This window comes from Mus musculus, chromosome 9 (assembly GCF_000001635.26).
Source record: "Mus musculus strain C57BL/6J chromosome 9, GRCm38.p6 C57BL/6J".
In the NCBI taxonomy this organism is placed as follows: domain Eukaryota; kingdom Metazoa; phylum Chordata; class Mammalia; order Rodentia; family Muridae; genus Mus; species Mus musculus.
In genome coordinates, this window is record NC_000075.6 from 55499500 (window position 1) to 55513864 (window position 14365).

Sequence of the window (14365 nt, forward strand, 5' to 3'; positions counted from 1 at the left end):
TAGTCTTAATAGGCTCTTGTCTGCACAGCAGAATAAAGTTTCCCAAGAGTTACTTTCCAAAGTTGTTATTTAACAACCACAACAAAATCAACATTTACCACCAGCCATAATTTGAGAAGAATGAGAAGAAGGTTTGAGTTCTTCTACCAATTAAATATTAGCATCTCTGATACTTTGCCCAGATTGACTACTTTCTGGAATTAGAAGAAATTAACAAGTGTACAGTACAGAAAGAATCTGCTATTAACTCTAAGAGGACTCAGATGCCATTCTACTTGGTACCTGATGGCACAGGATGGTGCCAGCAGAACAAATCAGGCATTCCACCTCATTTTGAAAGACAAAATGCTTCATGAGAAAAACCTTTTGGTTCTTTTTTCATACACAATAATATCTGTGACACTGGCCATTTAATGAGGACTAGAGCCCAGTTAGAGTCAGCATAATAACTGTTGCCATCTTTCACTGCCTCTTGATGGAGATTATATTTGCTATGGCTGACCTTAAAAAGCTCTCACCTTGTCACACTTGGTTCCAGCTACTAAGCAGGACACTTCACCTCCAAGACGTCCAGCTGCAGTGATAGTATTTAGAGTAATGGGTGCTAGGGAATCATTTGCATGCTCAGCTATTACCAAGGTACTCTGAAAACGGAGCAATGAGGCCTAAAAGAAAAGGAGAAGAACATTAATGTAGTCTTTCAGGATAACTATTATGCATGTGGGCTTTAAAGAAAACATTCTGACGTGCAATGCTCAGTTTTATTAAGTGCATTAATAAAATATTCCCTTGATAGCATAAATTAAGCTATCTACCTTTATCATATCAGATCCTTACCTAACAAAAATCAAGAAGTCTTATGTCAACTTGACACAAATTAGAGTTATCTGAAAGAAGGGACCTGAACTGAGAAAAGGCTCCCATAAGATCTGGCTATAAGGCATTTTCTTATTTAGTGATTAATGGGGAGGGTCCAGCCCATTTTGAGTGGTTCCATCCCTGGGCTGGTGGTCCTGGGTTCTACAAGAAAGCAGGCTGAGCAAGTCAGTAAACAGCACCCCTCTATCACATCTTGCCTCCAGGTTGTTGACCTGCTTGAGTCCCTGTCCTGACTTCCTTCGATGATGAAAACCAATGTGGAAGTGTAAGCCAAATAAATGCTTTCCTTCCCAAGTTGCTTTTTGGTCATGGTATTTCACTGTAGCAATAGATACGGTAAGACAATTTTTTTTCTTTCTGTCCTACGTCCTTCTCTCCTTCCTTTACTTTTTAGTGTTTTTCTAGAAAGGGTTTCTTCGTACAGCCCTGGCTAGCCTGGAACACTCTGTAGACCAGGCAGGCCTCAAATTCAGTAACCAACCTCCCTCAGTCTCCTGAGTGCTGCAATCAAAGGCATGGGACACCACTGCCTGGCTTAAAATGCAAATTTGTTTTTGCTTTTGTTTTTCGAGACAGGGTTTCTCTGTGTAGCCCTGGCTGTCCTGGAACTCACTTTGTAGACCAGGCTGGCCTCGAACTCAGAAATCCGCCTGCCTTTGCCTCCTGAGTGCTGGGATCATCTCATTAGATTCTGAGAAAGCATTTGACAAAATTCAACACTCCTTCATGGTAAAAGTCTTGGAAAGATCAGGAATTCAAGGCCCATACCTAAACAAAGTAAAAGCAATATACAGCAAACCAGTAGCCAACATCAAACTGAATGGAGAACAATCCTCCTAAAATCAGGGACTACACAAGGCTGCCCACTCTCTCCCTACCTATTCAGTATAGTACTGGAAATCCTAGTCAGAGCAATTAGAAAACAAAAGGAGGTCGAAGGGATACAAATTGGAAAGGAAGAAGTCAAAATATCACTATTTGCAGATGATATGATAGTATACTTAAGTGACCCCAAAAATTCCACCAGAGGACTCTACAGCTGATAAACAACTTCAGTAAAGTGGCTGGATATAAAATTAACTTAAACAAATCAGTAGTCTTCCTTACTCAAAGGATAAATGGCTGAGAAAAAATTGGGGGAAAGACACCTTCACAATAGTCACAAATAATATAAAATACCTTGGTGTGACTCTAACCAAGCAAGTGATCTGTATGACTAGAACTTCAATTATCTGAAGAAAGAGATCAAAGACCTCAGAAGATGGAAAGATCTCCCATGCTTGTAGACTGGCAAGATTAATGGCCATCTTGCCAAAAGCAATCTAAGATGCAATCCCCATCAAAATTCCAGCTCAATTCTTCATAGAGTTAGAAAGAGCAATTTGCAAATTTATTTGGAATAACAAAAAGTTCAGGGTATCAAAAACTATTCTCAACAATAAAAGAACCTGTGGTGGAATCACCATCCCTGACCTCAAGCTGTACTACAAAGCAATTGTGATAAAACAAATAAACCTGCATGGTACTGGTACAGCAACAGGCAAGTAGATCAAGGGAATAGAATTGAAGACCCAGAGATGAACCCACACACCTATAGTCACTTGATCTTTGACTAAGGAGCGAAAACCATCCAGTGGAAAAAGGCATTTTCAACAAATGGTGCTGGCTAAACTGGAGGTCAGCATGTAGAATGCAAATTGATCCATTCTTTTTTTTTTTTTTTTTTTGTTCTTTCAAGACAGGGTTTCTCTGTATAGCCCTGGCTATCCTGGAACTCACTTTGTAGACCAGGCTGGTCTCGAACTCAGAAATCTGCCTACCTCTGCCTCCTGAGTACTGGGATTAAAGGCTTGTGCCACCACCATCGATCCATTCTTATATCCTTGTACAAGGTTCAAGTCCAAGTGGATCAAGGATCTCCACATAAAACCAGATACACTGAAACTAATAGAAGAGAAAGTGGGGAAGAGCCTGGAACACATGGGCAGCACAGGGGAAATTTTCCTGAACAGAATACCACTGGCTTATGATCTAAGATCAAGAATCAATGAGACCTCATAAAATTGCTTCTGTAAGGTAAAAGACACTGTCAATAGGAAAAAACAGCAACCAACAGATTGGGAAAAGATCTTTACCTATACTACATCTTATAGAGGGCTAATATGCAATATATACAAAGAACTCAAGAAGTTGAACTCCAGAGAATCAAATAATCCTATTTAAAAATGGGGTACAGAGCTAAACAAAGAATTTCAACCGAGGAATACTGAATGGCTGAGAAGCACCTAAAGAAATGTTCAATATCCTTAGTCATCAAGGAAATGCAAATCAAAACAACCCTGAGATTTCCACCTTACACTAGTCAAAATAGCTAAGATCAAAAACTCAGGTGACAGCAAATGCTGGCCAGGATGTGGAGAAAGAAGAACACTCCTCCATTGTTGGTGGGATTGCAAGCTGGTACAACCACTCTGAAAATCAGTCTGGCAGTTCCTTAGAAAAGTGGACATAGTACTACCTGGGAACCCAGCTATACCACTCCTGGGCATAGGATGTTCCAACATGTAATAAGGACACATGCTCCACTATGTTCATAGCAGCCTTATTTATAATAGCCAGAAGCTGGAAAGAACCCAAATGTCCTTCAACAGAGGAATGGATACAGAAAATGTGGTACATTTGCACAATGGAGTACTACTCAGCTATTAAAAACAATTAATTCATGAAAGTCTTAGGCAAATAGATGGAACTGGAAAATATCATCCTGAGTGAGGTAACCCAGTCACAAAAGAACACACATGGTATGCACTCACTGATAAGAGGATATTAGCCCCAAAGCTGGGAATACCCAAGATACAATTCACAGACCACATGAAGCAAAGTGTGGATGCTTTGGTCCTTCTTAGAAGGAGGAGAAATACTCATGGGAGCAAATATGGAGACAAAGTTTGGGACAGAGACTGAAGGAAAGGCCATCCAGAGACTGCCTTACTTGGGGATCCATCCCATATAGTCACCAAACGCAGACACTACTGTGGATGCCAAGAAGTGCATGTTGACAAGAGCCTGATATAGCTGTCTCATGAAAGCCTGACAGATACAGAGGCAAATGCTTGCAGCCAACCATTGGACTAAGTGCAGGGTCCCCAATGGAGGAGTTATAGAAAGGACTGAAGGAGCTGAAGGGGTTTACAACCCCAAAGGAAGAACAAGTTCAACTAACTAGACCTCCCCCCCCCCAACTCCCAGGGACTACCACCAACCAAAGAATACACATGGAGGGACCCATGGCTCCACCTGCATATGTAGTAGAGGATGGCCTTGTAGGGCATCAGTGGGAGAAGAATCCCTTGATCCTGTGAAAGCTCGATGCCCCAGTGTTGGGGAATGTGAAAGCGGGGAGGCCGGGTCTGGGTGGGTGGCTTGGGGAACATCCTCATAGAAGCAGGGGAGGGAAGATAGGATAGGGGGTTTCTAGGGGTGTGTGAGACCAGGAAAGGAGATAACATCTAAAATGTAAATAAAGAAAATATCCAATAAAAAATATTAAAAAAAAAAAGGTTGGAGATGGTGAAGGCACCTGCCCTATGCCTCAAGTCCTAAGTTCCACCCCAGACTCATGGTGGAAAGAGAGCACTGATTCCACAAGTTGTCTTCTGACCTCCATGTGTGCACTGTGGCATGTGCATGCACCTTCAACTAAAAGATGTAATTTTAAAAAGTTTTAAGGACACCAAGCAGCAATTTTGCTGGTGTTTCAACTGTTTGAATATGCTTTAAAATTAAAAGGGGGTGAGCTGAACTCATATCTAGCTCTAACTAGCCAGAATATCAAACCACCACCAAAACATAGCTCATGGTTACCCAGGATATTTTCAAAAAAACCAAGAAAGAAAAAAATAATGAACAAGAACTATCCCCACGCTCAAAGATTTCGTGGGAAGTAAGATTTGTTCGTGTATAACCAATCGTAAGATAGTTTTTCAAATGAAGAGAGGCAAACAGTGAAAGGTACGGATCATGGAGTAAAATCAGTAGAGGAAAGCAAGTAAGCTTAGGGGTCAACGTGACAAGATGAGAAATGGCAGCAGAGATTTGAGGAAAGAAGAAATATTCTATCTGATCTCAGGATTGCATGAGAAATGGAGAAAAAAGAAGTTAGATCAAACATCACAGACTCCACTCAACAAAACTGTTCACTTCTACAAAAGGAGTGAAGAGAGAGCTGCACATCTTTGATTGTTTGCTTCGGTTGTTACAGAAGCCTTCTTTCTCAACTGTGATTCTGCAGTCATCAATACCACGGCAAAAGTATTGCCCTCCCTTGCCCCTTCAGTCAGCAGGAGGCTGGATCATAGACTTACACATGGTTTTGGCTACAGTGCAGACCACAGACATTCACATGGTCCTTAGCATCAGCAGATGCTACTGACCTCAGCATGGTCTCCTGAGGTAGTGTAAAGCACGGACGTCAGCTCCGTCCTACGCCACTGCTCAGGCCCTGGACACCAATCACAGCCCTTCTAGGCAGCACAGGCCAAGGACATCAATGTGACTTCAGGTGGCAGCATAGGCATCAATATTGCCCTTGCCTGGCATCAGAGTACACACCTTTAATCCCAGCACTCAGGAAGCAGAGGGACTCTATTAGTTTGAGGTCGGCCTGGCCTACAGAATGAGTTCCAGGACAGCTGAGATTATTACACAGAAAAATAAAAAGTCTCAAAAAAAACATCTACATGAACTTCCAGCTTTAAAGCAGCTTAGGGCAGCAGAAAATGGATACCAAAGTGGCCTCCACAGAGGCCTTTTAAGGAGGTCCAATCCAGAAAATAAACCATCCTTCATCTTGGACATCCTGTTACTGCTCAGAGCCAAGCCAATCATGCAGCTGGGCAGCAAGTTCCAGGGCTGAGTTGGAATGCCAGCTCCAGGTTGCTGCACACCACCCTGTCAGCCCTAGTCATCTCCCACCCAGCCACGGCAACCTTCTCACATGGCTGTTATCATGACTCTAGTTCTGCCACTCTAGCACTCTCACTCCTGCACTCCATTCCTCTATCTTTCCTACCTCTCCATCAAATATCTATTTGTTGTAGTGACTCTACAGACTACAGTGTGCCACATAGCCTTTTTTTCCCCAGACAGCTTTGCATACAAATATTCACTGCAAGGAGTTGTTGGTCTGGTTCATGGTTTTTAGTTTCTGAAGCACCATAAATATTGGTCCATTGCTGTGACTCCTCTCAGATATCCTGATGTTGCCTAAAGTCATGGTGATTTTGCAGCCAAGTAGGGCTTTCTGGGGCAGATTCTGTGTGAGGTCCTGGCTGCTGCACACCTCTGTGCCCTCAATGTCTGCCATCCTAGGCTTTGCCAGGCTCAACTTTTGTGTTTATAGCCTGTGGGCAGCACTGCTGCCCTGTGCCTTTTATCTCTCAGCAGGTCAAATAGCACAGGCCACAGCTACAGTGGCTCCATGAGGGAAGCCAGCCTGTAGGCCTAGAGCCAGCCCCATTCAGCAACGACCTGTTTTTGTGTTTACAGTCTGCTGGCTGAGACAGAACAATACAGGGTATAGACTCATCATTCTTCTGGTTCTGTTCAGCCATCTTTCCTTGTGGTTTTGTGTGTCCACACTTTAAAAGCATCTACTCATAAGCCTCCTCCATCTTTTTTATTTAGTTGTTCTGGTGATACTGCTGGTCTTACAGACTCCTTTTTTTGCTCCTAGGAACCCCCATGGGCCTCTCCTATTCCAAGGAGCTCTGCAGCAGGTGCTGGTGGCCACAACCATCTTTCTCCTCCCCCTTATATAGACAGTTTTAAATAATTAATGTGACAGATATTTTGTTCCTACTTCAGCCTTAGAAACATCATTTTAAAAATAAAAACATGCTAACACACAGGACATGAACAGAATCAAAACAATGGTAATGTGATTGATTTCAAACAGTCAAAAGTTAAAAAATGAACATTTTAATTTTAGATATATATATTATATGAATGTTTAGCTTGCATGTGTCTATCTATACACACCTCCCTGAAACCTATAGAGCTCAAAGGAATCTATCAGATCCCCAAAACTGGAGTTATGGATGGTTGTGAGCCACCATGTGGGTGCTGGGACTCCAGCACTCTTAACCACTGAGGCATCTCTCCATCACATTAAAAAAAAAAAGTATCTTGTGTGTACATACATATACACGCATACCATAATGAGCATGTGGAGGTCAGAGTATAATCTAAGGGGGTTAGTTCTCTTCACCATGTAGATTCTACGGACCTGTCAAATTACAACTGGCAGGCTTGATAGCAAGCACCTCTGCCCACTAAGCCATCTCAATGACCTATAGTTTTAATCTAAGAAAAAACTTAGCTTGGTGGTACAGACCTGGAATCTCAGCTCCTAATAATTCTAAAATAGGAAGAACACAAGTTCAAGGCCAGCCTTGGCTACAAAGTTACCAATCTGAATCAAAATAAAAAGTAAAAAGAAGCTGTGTATAAAGATCAATGGTAGAATACTTGTCTAGCATCCCTGGTACCACAAGCATAAAAATATGAAAAGTTAGAGAAAACCATCATTTTCATTACTGTGTAGTAAGAAGCTTAGTAAACTTCAGTTTCCTAAGACTTTGCAATACCCTTTTAGACTTTCTCCAGTCCCCAAAGGAGTTTATGCTCCCCAAATACCTATTCATTCTTCCTACACTGATCCTCTTAATGTGCTTAGCATGTATCTTCTCCAAGCTACCAAACAGGCAGGGATTGCTTTCACTATGAGTTCAGTATCTACTTTTGTGCCTGGCAAATAAGTGACACTCAGTGAAGGCTGAGAGACTAAATTAAAAGGTTTCCCAAAATATTTGAAACCTAAAAAGCAACAGTTCCTAGACTATCTCTAAGTTAGTCACTGCTGTGACCTTACAAAAAGCAACTTAATGAAAACAGAATTTGTTCTGGCTCTAGCTTAAGAAGGTAGAGCTCATCATGGCAGGAAAGACGGCAGAATTCACAGGAATGGAGCACGATGCTGGGCTTCCTTCCTGGAGCAGAAGAGAGAAATGAATGCTGGTGCTCAGGTGGCCTTCTCCTTCTTCCTTGTTTATTCCACTTAGAACATCAGCCCAAAGGATGCCGCCACCACTTTCAGGGCAAGTGCCCCTCCTCAGTTAAACAACTCTGTGAACACATTCACAGACAAACCCAAAGATGTGACTTATTAATGGCTACATGGGTGTTGCTTTGTTTTTTAAAGACAGGGTCTCAATATATAGCCCCAATGGCCTGGAATTCAATATATAGACAAGGCTGACCTCCAGCTCAAAAGATCACTGTGCCCCTGACTCCTGAGTGCTGGGATTACAGACTAGTGTTACTACACTGGGCTCCCTAATCCAATCAAGTTGACAATCCAATTGGTCATCACAAGGCAGTATATAACTTGCTAAGTCACTGACATAGATAACCCACCATGCTTCTTGAGAATCTATCTAGATACTGACTACACTTAGTTCCAAACAGTAAAATGTATTTCTTTCTTTCTTTTCTTTCGCTTTCCAGCCATTTGCCTGTATAAAGCTGACTGGTCTGTTACTGAGTAGCATACTTCTTGAGTGCAGGGTTTAAAGAGATCATCACCCTCCCTATACCCTCTGAGAGCCAAACTTATCATCCACAGATCCCCCTACTAGCTTGCCTTTTCCTCCTTTACTCACAGCAAGCTGGCTTCCATCTCTTCCACGGCACTAAGCCAATCTCTTTGGTCACAAACACTCTCGATGAGCTAGTCCAGTGCACACATCCTGGCCCTTCTCCTACTCAAACTCAACACTACTGACACTATTTTGTTTACAGTGAGTTTCTTAGCATTCTCATCACTGCAACTCTGAGTTCTAGCACCCTGGCAAACCCCCTCATAGTCTAGAGTAGTAAAAGCTGCACTAACCTATTTCTTCCCAACCACCTTTAAGAAAGTAAATGGAATGAGGACACAGGGAGCAGGTACAGAGGGGTGGGGGAAGGGAGTGAGACTTTGTTTTGTTTTTCCTTCTTAACTAAAAAACATTGCCAAATACTATGTAAAGGGATTAAATACATACTTAAAGTCTTCTATCCCTACTTAACATACATTTTGTCATAATAAAATGTAGATTACATTTCTGTACTTAAACTGCTTTAACCTCTTTAGTAATAAAACATAGAAGCTTTCAACCATGACTAGAAATGTCATATGACATTGATTATAATATTAAAAACAGTCAATTTACTTCATTTTAAAAACAGACAAGACTCTTAGTAGACACATTGGCAGACAGCATTAATTTTAATGAAATCACTTTATGCAATAAATTTTGTTTCAGAATCACACAAAAATCGGCTCCCTTCTTTCAAAATGAAATTTAAATTTGCATGTGAATCATAGAGTTCATTATCATTCATCAATGTTCAACAATGGGTTCTGAAAAATGTCCTGTCCTTAATAGTTCACAGCTCTCAGTCATGACAGATGCTCCGTCCTGTCTGCCAATGAACACAGAAACAAGAGCACTCAAATGACCTGAAAGTATTGCTTCACTTACTACATAAAAAAATTTTTAGGCTCTTACTAACCGACAAAAAATTTTAAAAACAAATTAATAATAACTCATACAATAACTCAGCAAGAATACAGAGAAACCCTGTCTCGAAAAAACAAAAAAACAAAACAAAACAAAAAAAAAGAATACCAACTGCAAATTCTAGACTATTTTCTTTGAGTGCACTCTCTAGCTGTATAACTTGGTAGACATGCCTTCACTGATGGGTGTCCTAACAGAGTGACTATACTACCAATATTTGATACACAGAGACAGGAGGATTACTATAAGTCTTAGGCCAGCCAAGTCTAGACAAGACCTTATCTCCAAAAGACAAAATAAACAAAAGCACCTTCGTTCAGATGACTTTGAAGATTTCCTCCAGAAGGACATTGCTCAGTGACACAGATCAGCTGAAACTGGAATGGCTTGGGTAGTAAAAATGTCATTAGTAAAAACATGTCTTGGGTCTGTTTGTTTGTTTGTTTGTTTTTTAAAGAAATCATAGCTACAGAGGTTTTGGGGTTGGTTGTTTGTTTTTAATTTAAGAGTACAAGCTGGAGAGAGCGCTCAGTGGATAAAGCACTTGCCCAGCCGAGTGTGAGGAAAAAAGTTTGAATCTTCAGAACCCATGTTTTTTCTTTTTTTTTTTTTTTTTAAAGCAGATCTATTGGCTGCCTGAAATCCCTGACTTAAGGGCAACTTCAACAGCTAGAATACTCAACTCCTGCATGCTTCACACACTCATACACACACCTGCACCTACACACTGCAAACACAAATACATCACAAACATAAACATGCAAAAAAAAAAAAAAAAGAGCAGAGATTTGAGATAAACCATTTTGGCTTTATAGCATCGTCTGTTATTTCTCAATCATGTGTTAAAACTAGTATGTGAAAGTCTGTGAGAACCAGCTTTACAGAGTCTCACTCTATCTTTGGGGTTAGTTACAAATTACACAGAGGGTATTTACTTAACATTGGGGAAACCTGGCAAACAATTTATTACCTAAGTAACCTAAGTTAAGATCTTTACTAGTGGGACATACAGTGTTGTGTGCCACCTCATACAATGCACTGAGAGCCCAAATCACTTCTGAGATTCCTGACAACAATATAGGATACACAGGATGCAGTCATGAGGGAAATGTCAGGCAGACATAAATTGGGTGACAGTCTACAAAACACAAGGCCTACACAAGGCCTGTGCCCCATAAAAATGCCAATGTCAAATTGAAAGGCTGAGGAACTTTTCTAATAAAGACTAAATCAGCATGAAAACCAGAGGAACTGGGCTACCTCGGGTATGTGTTCGTGCTGTCAATCAGTGATTTGTCTGTTTTTGTTGTACTATAATGGGTGTACACTGAGAGATGAAACATGTGTCAACTGTTAACGCACTGTGAAATTCGAGGAAGGGTTCTGGGAAATGGTGAGGTTGGGGTTTTTTGGTGTTTTTTTTTTTTTTTTTTTTGGCCACTTTTCTGTAAACTTGTAATTACTTTAAATTTTAAGAAGATAGAATATGTGTGTGTGGGTCTATTTGAGTATATTCACACCATTTGTTTCGTGCTTGCAGTTCAAATCTTTTTTTGTTTGTTTGTTTGGTTGGTTTTTTTTTGTTGTTGTTGTTGTTTTTTTTCGAGACAGGGTTTCTCTGTGTATCCCTGGCTGTCCTGGAACTCACTCTGTAGACCAGGCTGGCCTCAAACTCAGAAATCCGCCTGCCTCTGCCTCCCGAGTACTGGGATTAAAGGCATGTGCCACCACGCCCGGCTGCATTCAAATCTTAAAAAAAATATTAATGACTTTAGAGACAGTACTCTACTACCCTTGACTTCTAATTTTAAAAATAGGCCAAGGTCACAATTCTTGGCAAATCACAACAAAGGTTTGGCAATGCTGCCTATGTATAAATACTGGGTACTTGGACTTTCCCCCGACTAGTTCTACAAAATCACCAAATTCTAAATTCTCCTTACCACAATTAGGCCGAGCATAAAACCTATGCACAAAATTGCTTCGCAAGTTCTGTATAGATCTTCAAGTCAGGTACTGCTGCTTGGAAACCGCCCCTCCCCCCCAAAAGCCATGGCCTTCACTTGCTTACTGATTCTTTTATTATAGAAAGGAGGTTAAAAAAATCTCGTGGGAGAAAGATGGGCTAGGATCCTGAACGATGTGTTTTAACTTTTTTTTTAACAAGGAGTGGCAACATTCAAAGTGGGGGGGGGGGAGTCTTCAAACTTCCAAGAAGCCCATAAGTTGTATCCCAGACAGAAAAAAATCTCAGTGGTGATTGGGGTAAAAGGCACTAAAATAAAAAGTACGTATAAAAGTTACAAAACGTCTGCATAACTTGCAGGCCAAGGCTGCTGATATTGCTTCTCTAGCAATCTTAATGTAAATTAGAAAAATCTACAAGCTCCTTAAATTATTGCCTTGGAACTGGTCAGCCTTCAACTGCTATTCCCTTACAGCACCCCGACAAGAAAGAAAAAAAAAGTTTTGTTTTGTTTTTTCAAGTCCTCGAAAAACAGACAAATGGTAAACTTTGTCACCACGGAAAAAGTCCCCACTACCAAGTTTCCAAGGCTACTGAGGCAACATCAGTCTGCGACTTCTCAGGACTGGATCCCAGGCGGGTACGTCCCAGCCCCTCCTCCACTCAGCCCGGTCTCACCAGCCCAGCCGCAGAGCACTCCGCCCCTGCCCTTGGCAGTGGGCGTCCAGGGCAGCCACAGGAGGCCTAGGTTTCGAACTCTTCCCCAAGAGGTTCCGCGGCGGCATCTGGCCCCTTTGGGGGGACGCAGCTCCCCTCCAGGCGAGAGAACCTAGTAGCCCCAGAGTGCCCCGCGAGAGTCAGGGCCGTGGGAACCCGGGTTGGGGCAGCGTGACCCGGAAGAGGTCAAGGGCGAAGGCTCCAGAACTTTGACCCGCGTCCCGGGCACTGCACCGACTGTCTACGCGGACGGTGGGAGTCGAGGGAGCCCGTGACCTTCGCCTGACAGGGTCAGCAGGCTGCGGCTCGGACGTCACCTGCTCGGCCCTCCCTGTCCGGACTCACCGCCCGCCGGAGCTGCCCAGGCGCCGCTGCTCGAAACATTGTCTCTGTTCTAGTCAGCCCCGCAGTACCCTCAGCCTCAGAGACCCGGAGCGCGCGGGAACCACCGCCGCCGCCACCGCCGCCGCCTCCTCTACCAGAGACCCGAACGCTCGCGAGATGCGAGCACGAGAGCTGACAGCTTAGTCCTGGACTGCGGGGGCTCGCGCTTCCCGGGAGCCCATTGGGCAGCCACGCAGCCAATGAGGAAAGCGGAAAGTTAGAGGCGGGACTTGGGAGTAGGGCAAAGGTAAGGGTGTGCGCCGAGACGCTGGCATGCGCGCCACGCCCTCCAGTTGCTTGGCTCTGTTCCCTGACGGTCTCGGACTTTCGTTGGTAACGTTGTCTGGACTAACTGCCCTGTTGTACGCAGCTTTCTTTCCACCCGCGAAGGGAACCCCCTCACTCCAGTCCTTTTCCACTCTCATTTACGCCCAGTGTCAGCGCTGCACGTGTAATGTGCCAACCAAATAGTCGCAGGTGAGGAGAATTGTAAACGTGCATTAATTAGGTGTCAGTCCTGGGGACCTTAGGAGACTCAAAACAAAACAAAACAAAAAGTTATTAATAAATAATATAAATAATTTATTTGCTACTTCCTGGGAAGGGTCTATTGAGTTGGCGATATTTGAGCTGGATTCTAGAAGGAAATGGAGATCGTACAAACTACACAGAAGGAGGCAGAATGGGATGGAGATGAACCACCCCAGCAGCCTAGGGCCAGGTTTGAGGTCCACCCAGATCTTCTCCATACTCTTCTCTGCCCTTAGTCAGACTCACTTCTATCCTCTGGCATCAGTGCCTGTGGCTGTTAAAATCTCTCTTGCTCTTTGGACCGACCAATCTACCTGCCTTCTGGGCTGCTCAGGATGTCCCAGAACTCAAGCCCTCTCAGGAGTGAATTGCACCTTTAAGAGCTAGCCCACAATAGTATTTCTTCACAATAATCTCTAGTCCCCTACAGTGAATATTTCTCTTCTTTACTCTCTTAGTTTTGTGAACCGAGTGAGAACCCATCTTATACAAGACCACGCTTGTGGAGGACTGGGACTGTGCCCACCTAAGCTGTTCGTGGGAGGGACAACTAGTATTCTGTTTACCATCACTTTCTTCTTCCAATAGAACTACCCCACTAGACTCAAATCTAAGTCCTATTGAAAAAAGAAAGAAGAGTAAGTAAAAATCAAAAGGAGTATTTTTATTTAAAAAATTTTTTAAATGAGATATGAACTACCTCCTTCCTGCCTCCATGATAAGGCAAAACACCAAAGAGGAGAGAATCCTCCCTCCTGCCATGAGATGTCTCGGGCACATCCTAGGCTCCAGCGAAGCAGCAGCAGCCATGCCCTGTAGAGGCACAGTGCCCACAGGGCATGATGGTTATGGGCAGAGCAGAGCCGGTACAAAGTAAAACACAGAAAATGGCCCAGATCTGTAACAAATCACCATACTCATTTGGAAGACAGAAGAGTGTCCTTGAAGAACTTCTGGAGGGAGGGTACAATTAGATATGTTTCTACATTTACATGTATGTCAAGTACCAGACAAATGTGCGTCTGAAGGACTGATGTTATGAAAGTGTTCCCTCTAGGTGTTTGGATGCTCTTCTTTCCCACTGAGTTATAGACATTTTGGAGGCAGAAGATGGTTTCTATTAGCTAGCCTATATATGGCTGCTTGCTATTTGTAGAAATAATTGTACAAAGAACAAAAGAAGGGGGAGAATTGCCTTCAGCTAGTCCTTGAAGTCTGACTCACTTAGGCACAGCTCCTCCAGGACTCCTGGTGGGACGGACAG

The 14365-nt window shown here is 42.8% G+C and overlaps 1 protein-coding gene across 1 annotated transcript in view; it reads right to left on the reverse strand.

Moving 5' to 3' along the window:
• Etfa (electron transferring flavoprotein, alpha polypeptide) overlaps window positions 1-12744 on the reverse strand; it is a 57808-nt gene extending 45064 nt beyond the window's left edge. Inside the window, exons 1-2 of the mRNA NM_145615.4 lie at window positions 12532-12744; window positions 519-665 (exon numbers count right to left, since the gene is read on the reverse strand). Of these exons, the coding sequence (NP_663590.3) occupies window positions 519-665; window positions 12532-12570 (186 nt within the window). The 5' untranslated portion in view covers window positions 12571-12744. The remainder of the gene's footprint in view (window positions 1-518; window positions 666-12531) is intronic.
• Window positions 12745-14365: the final 1621 nt, after the last annotated feature.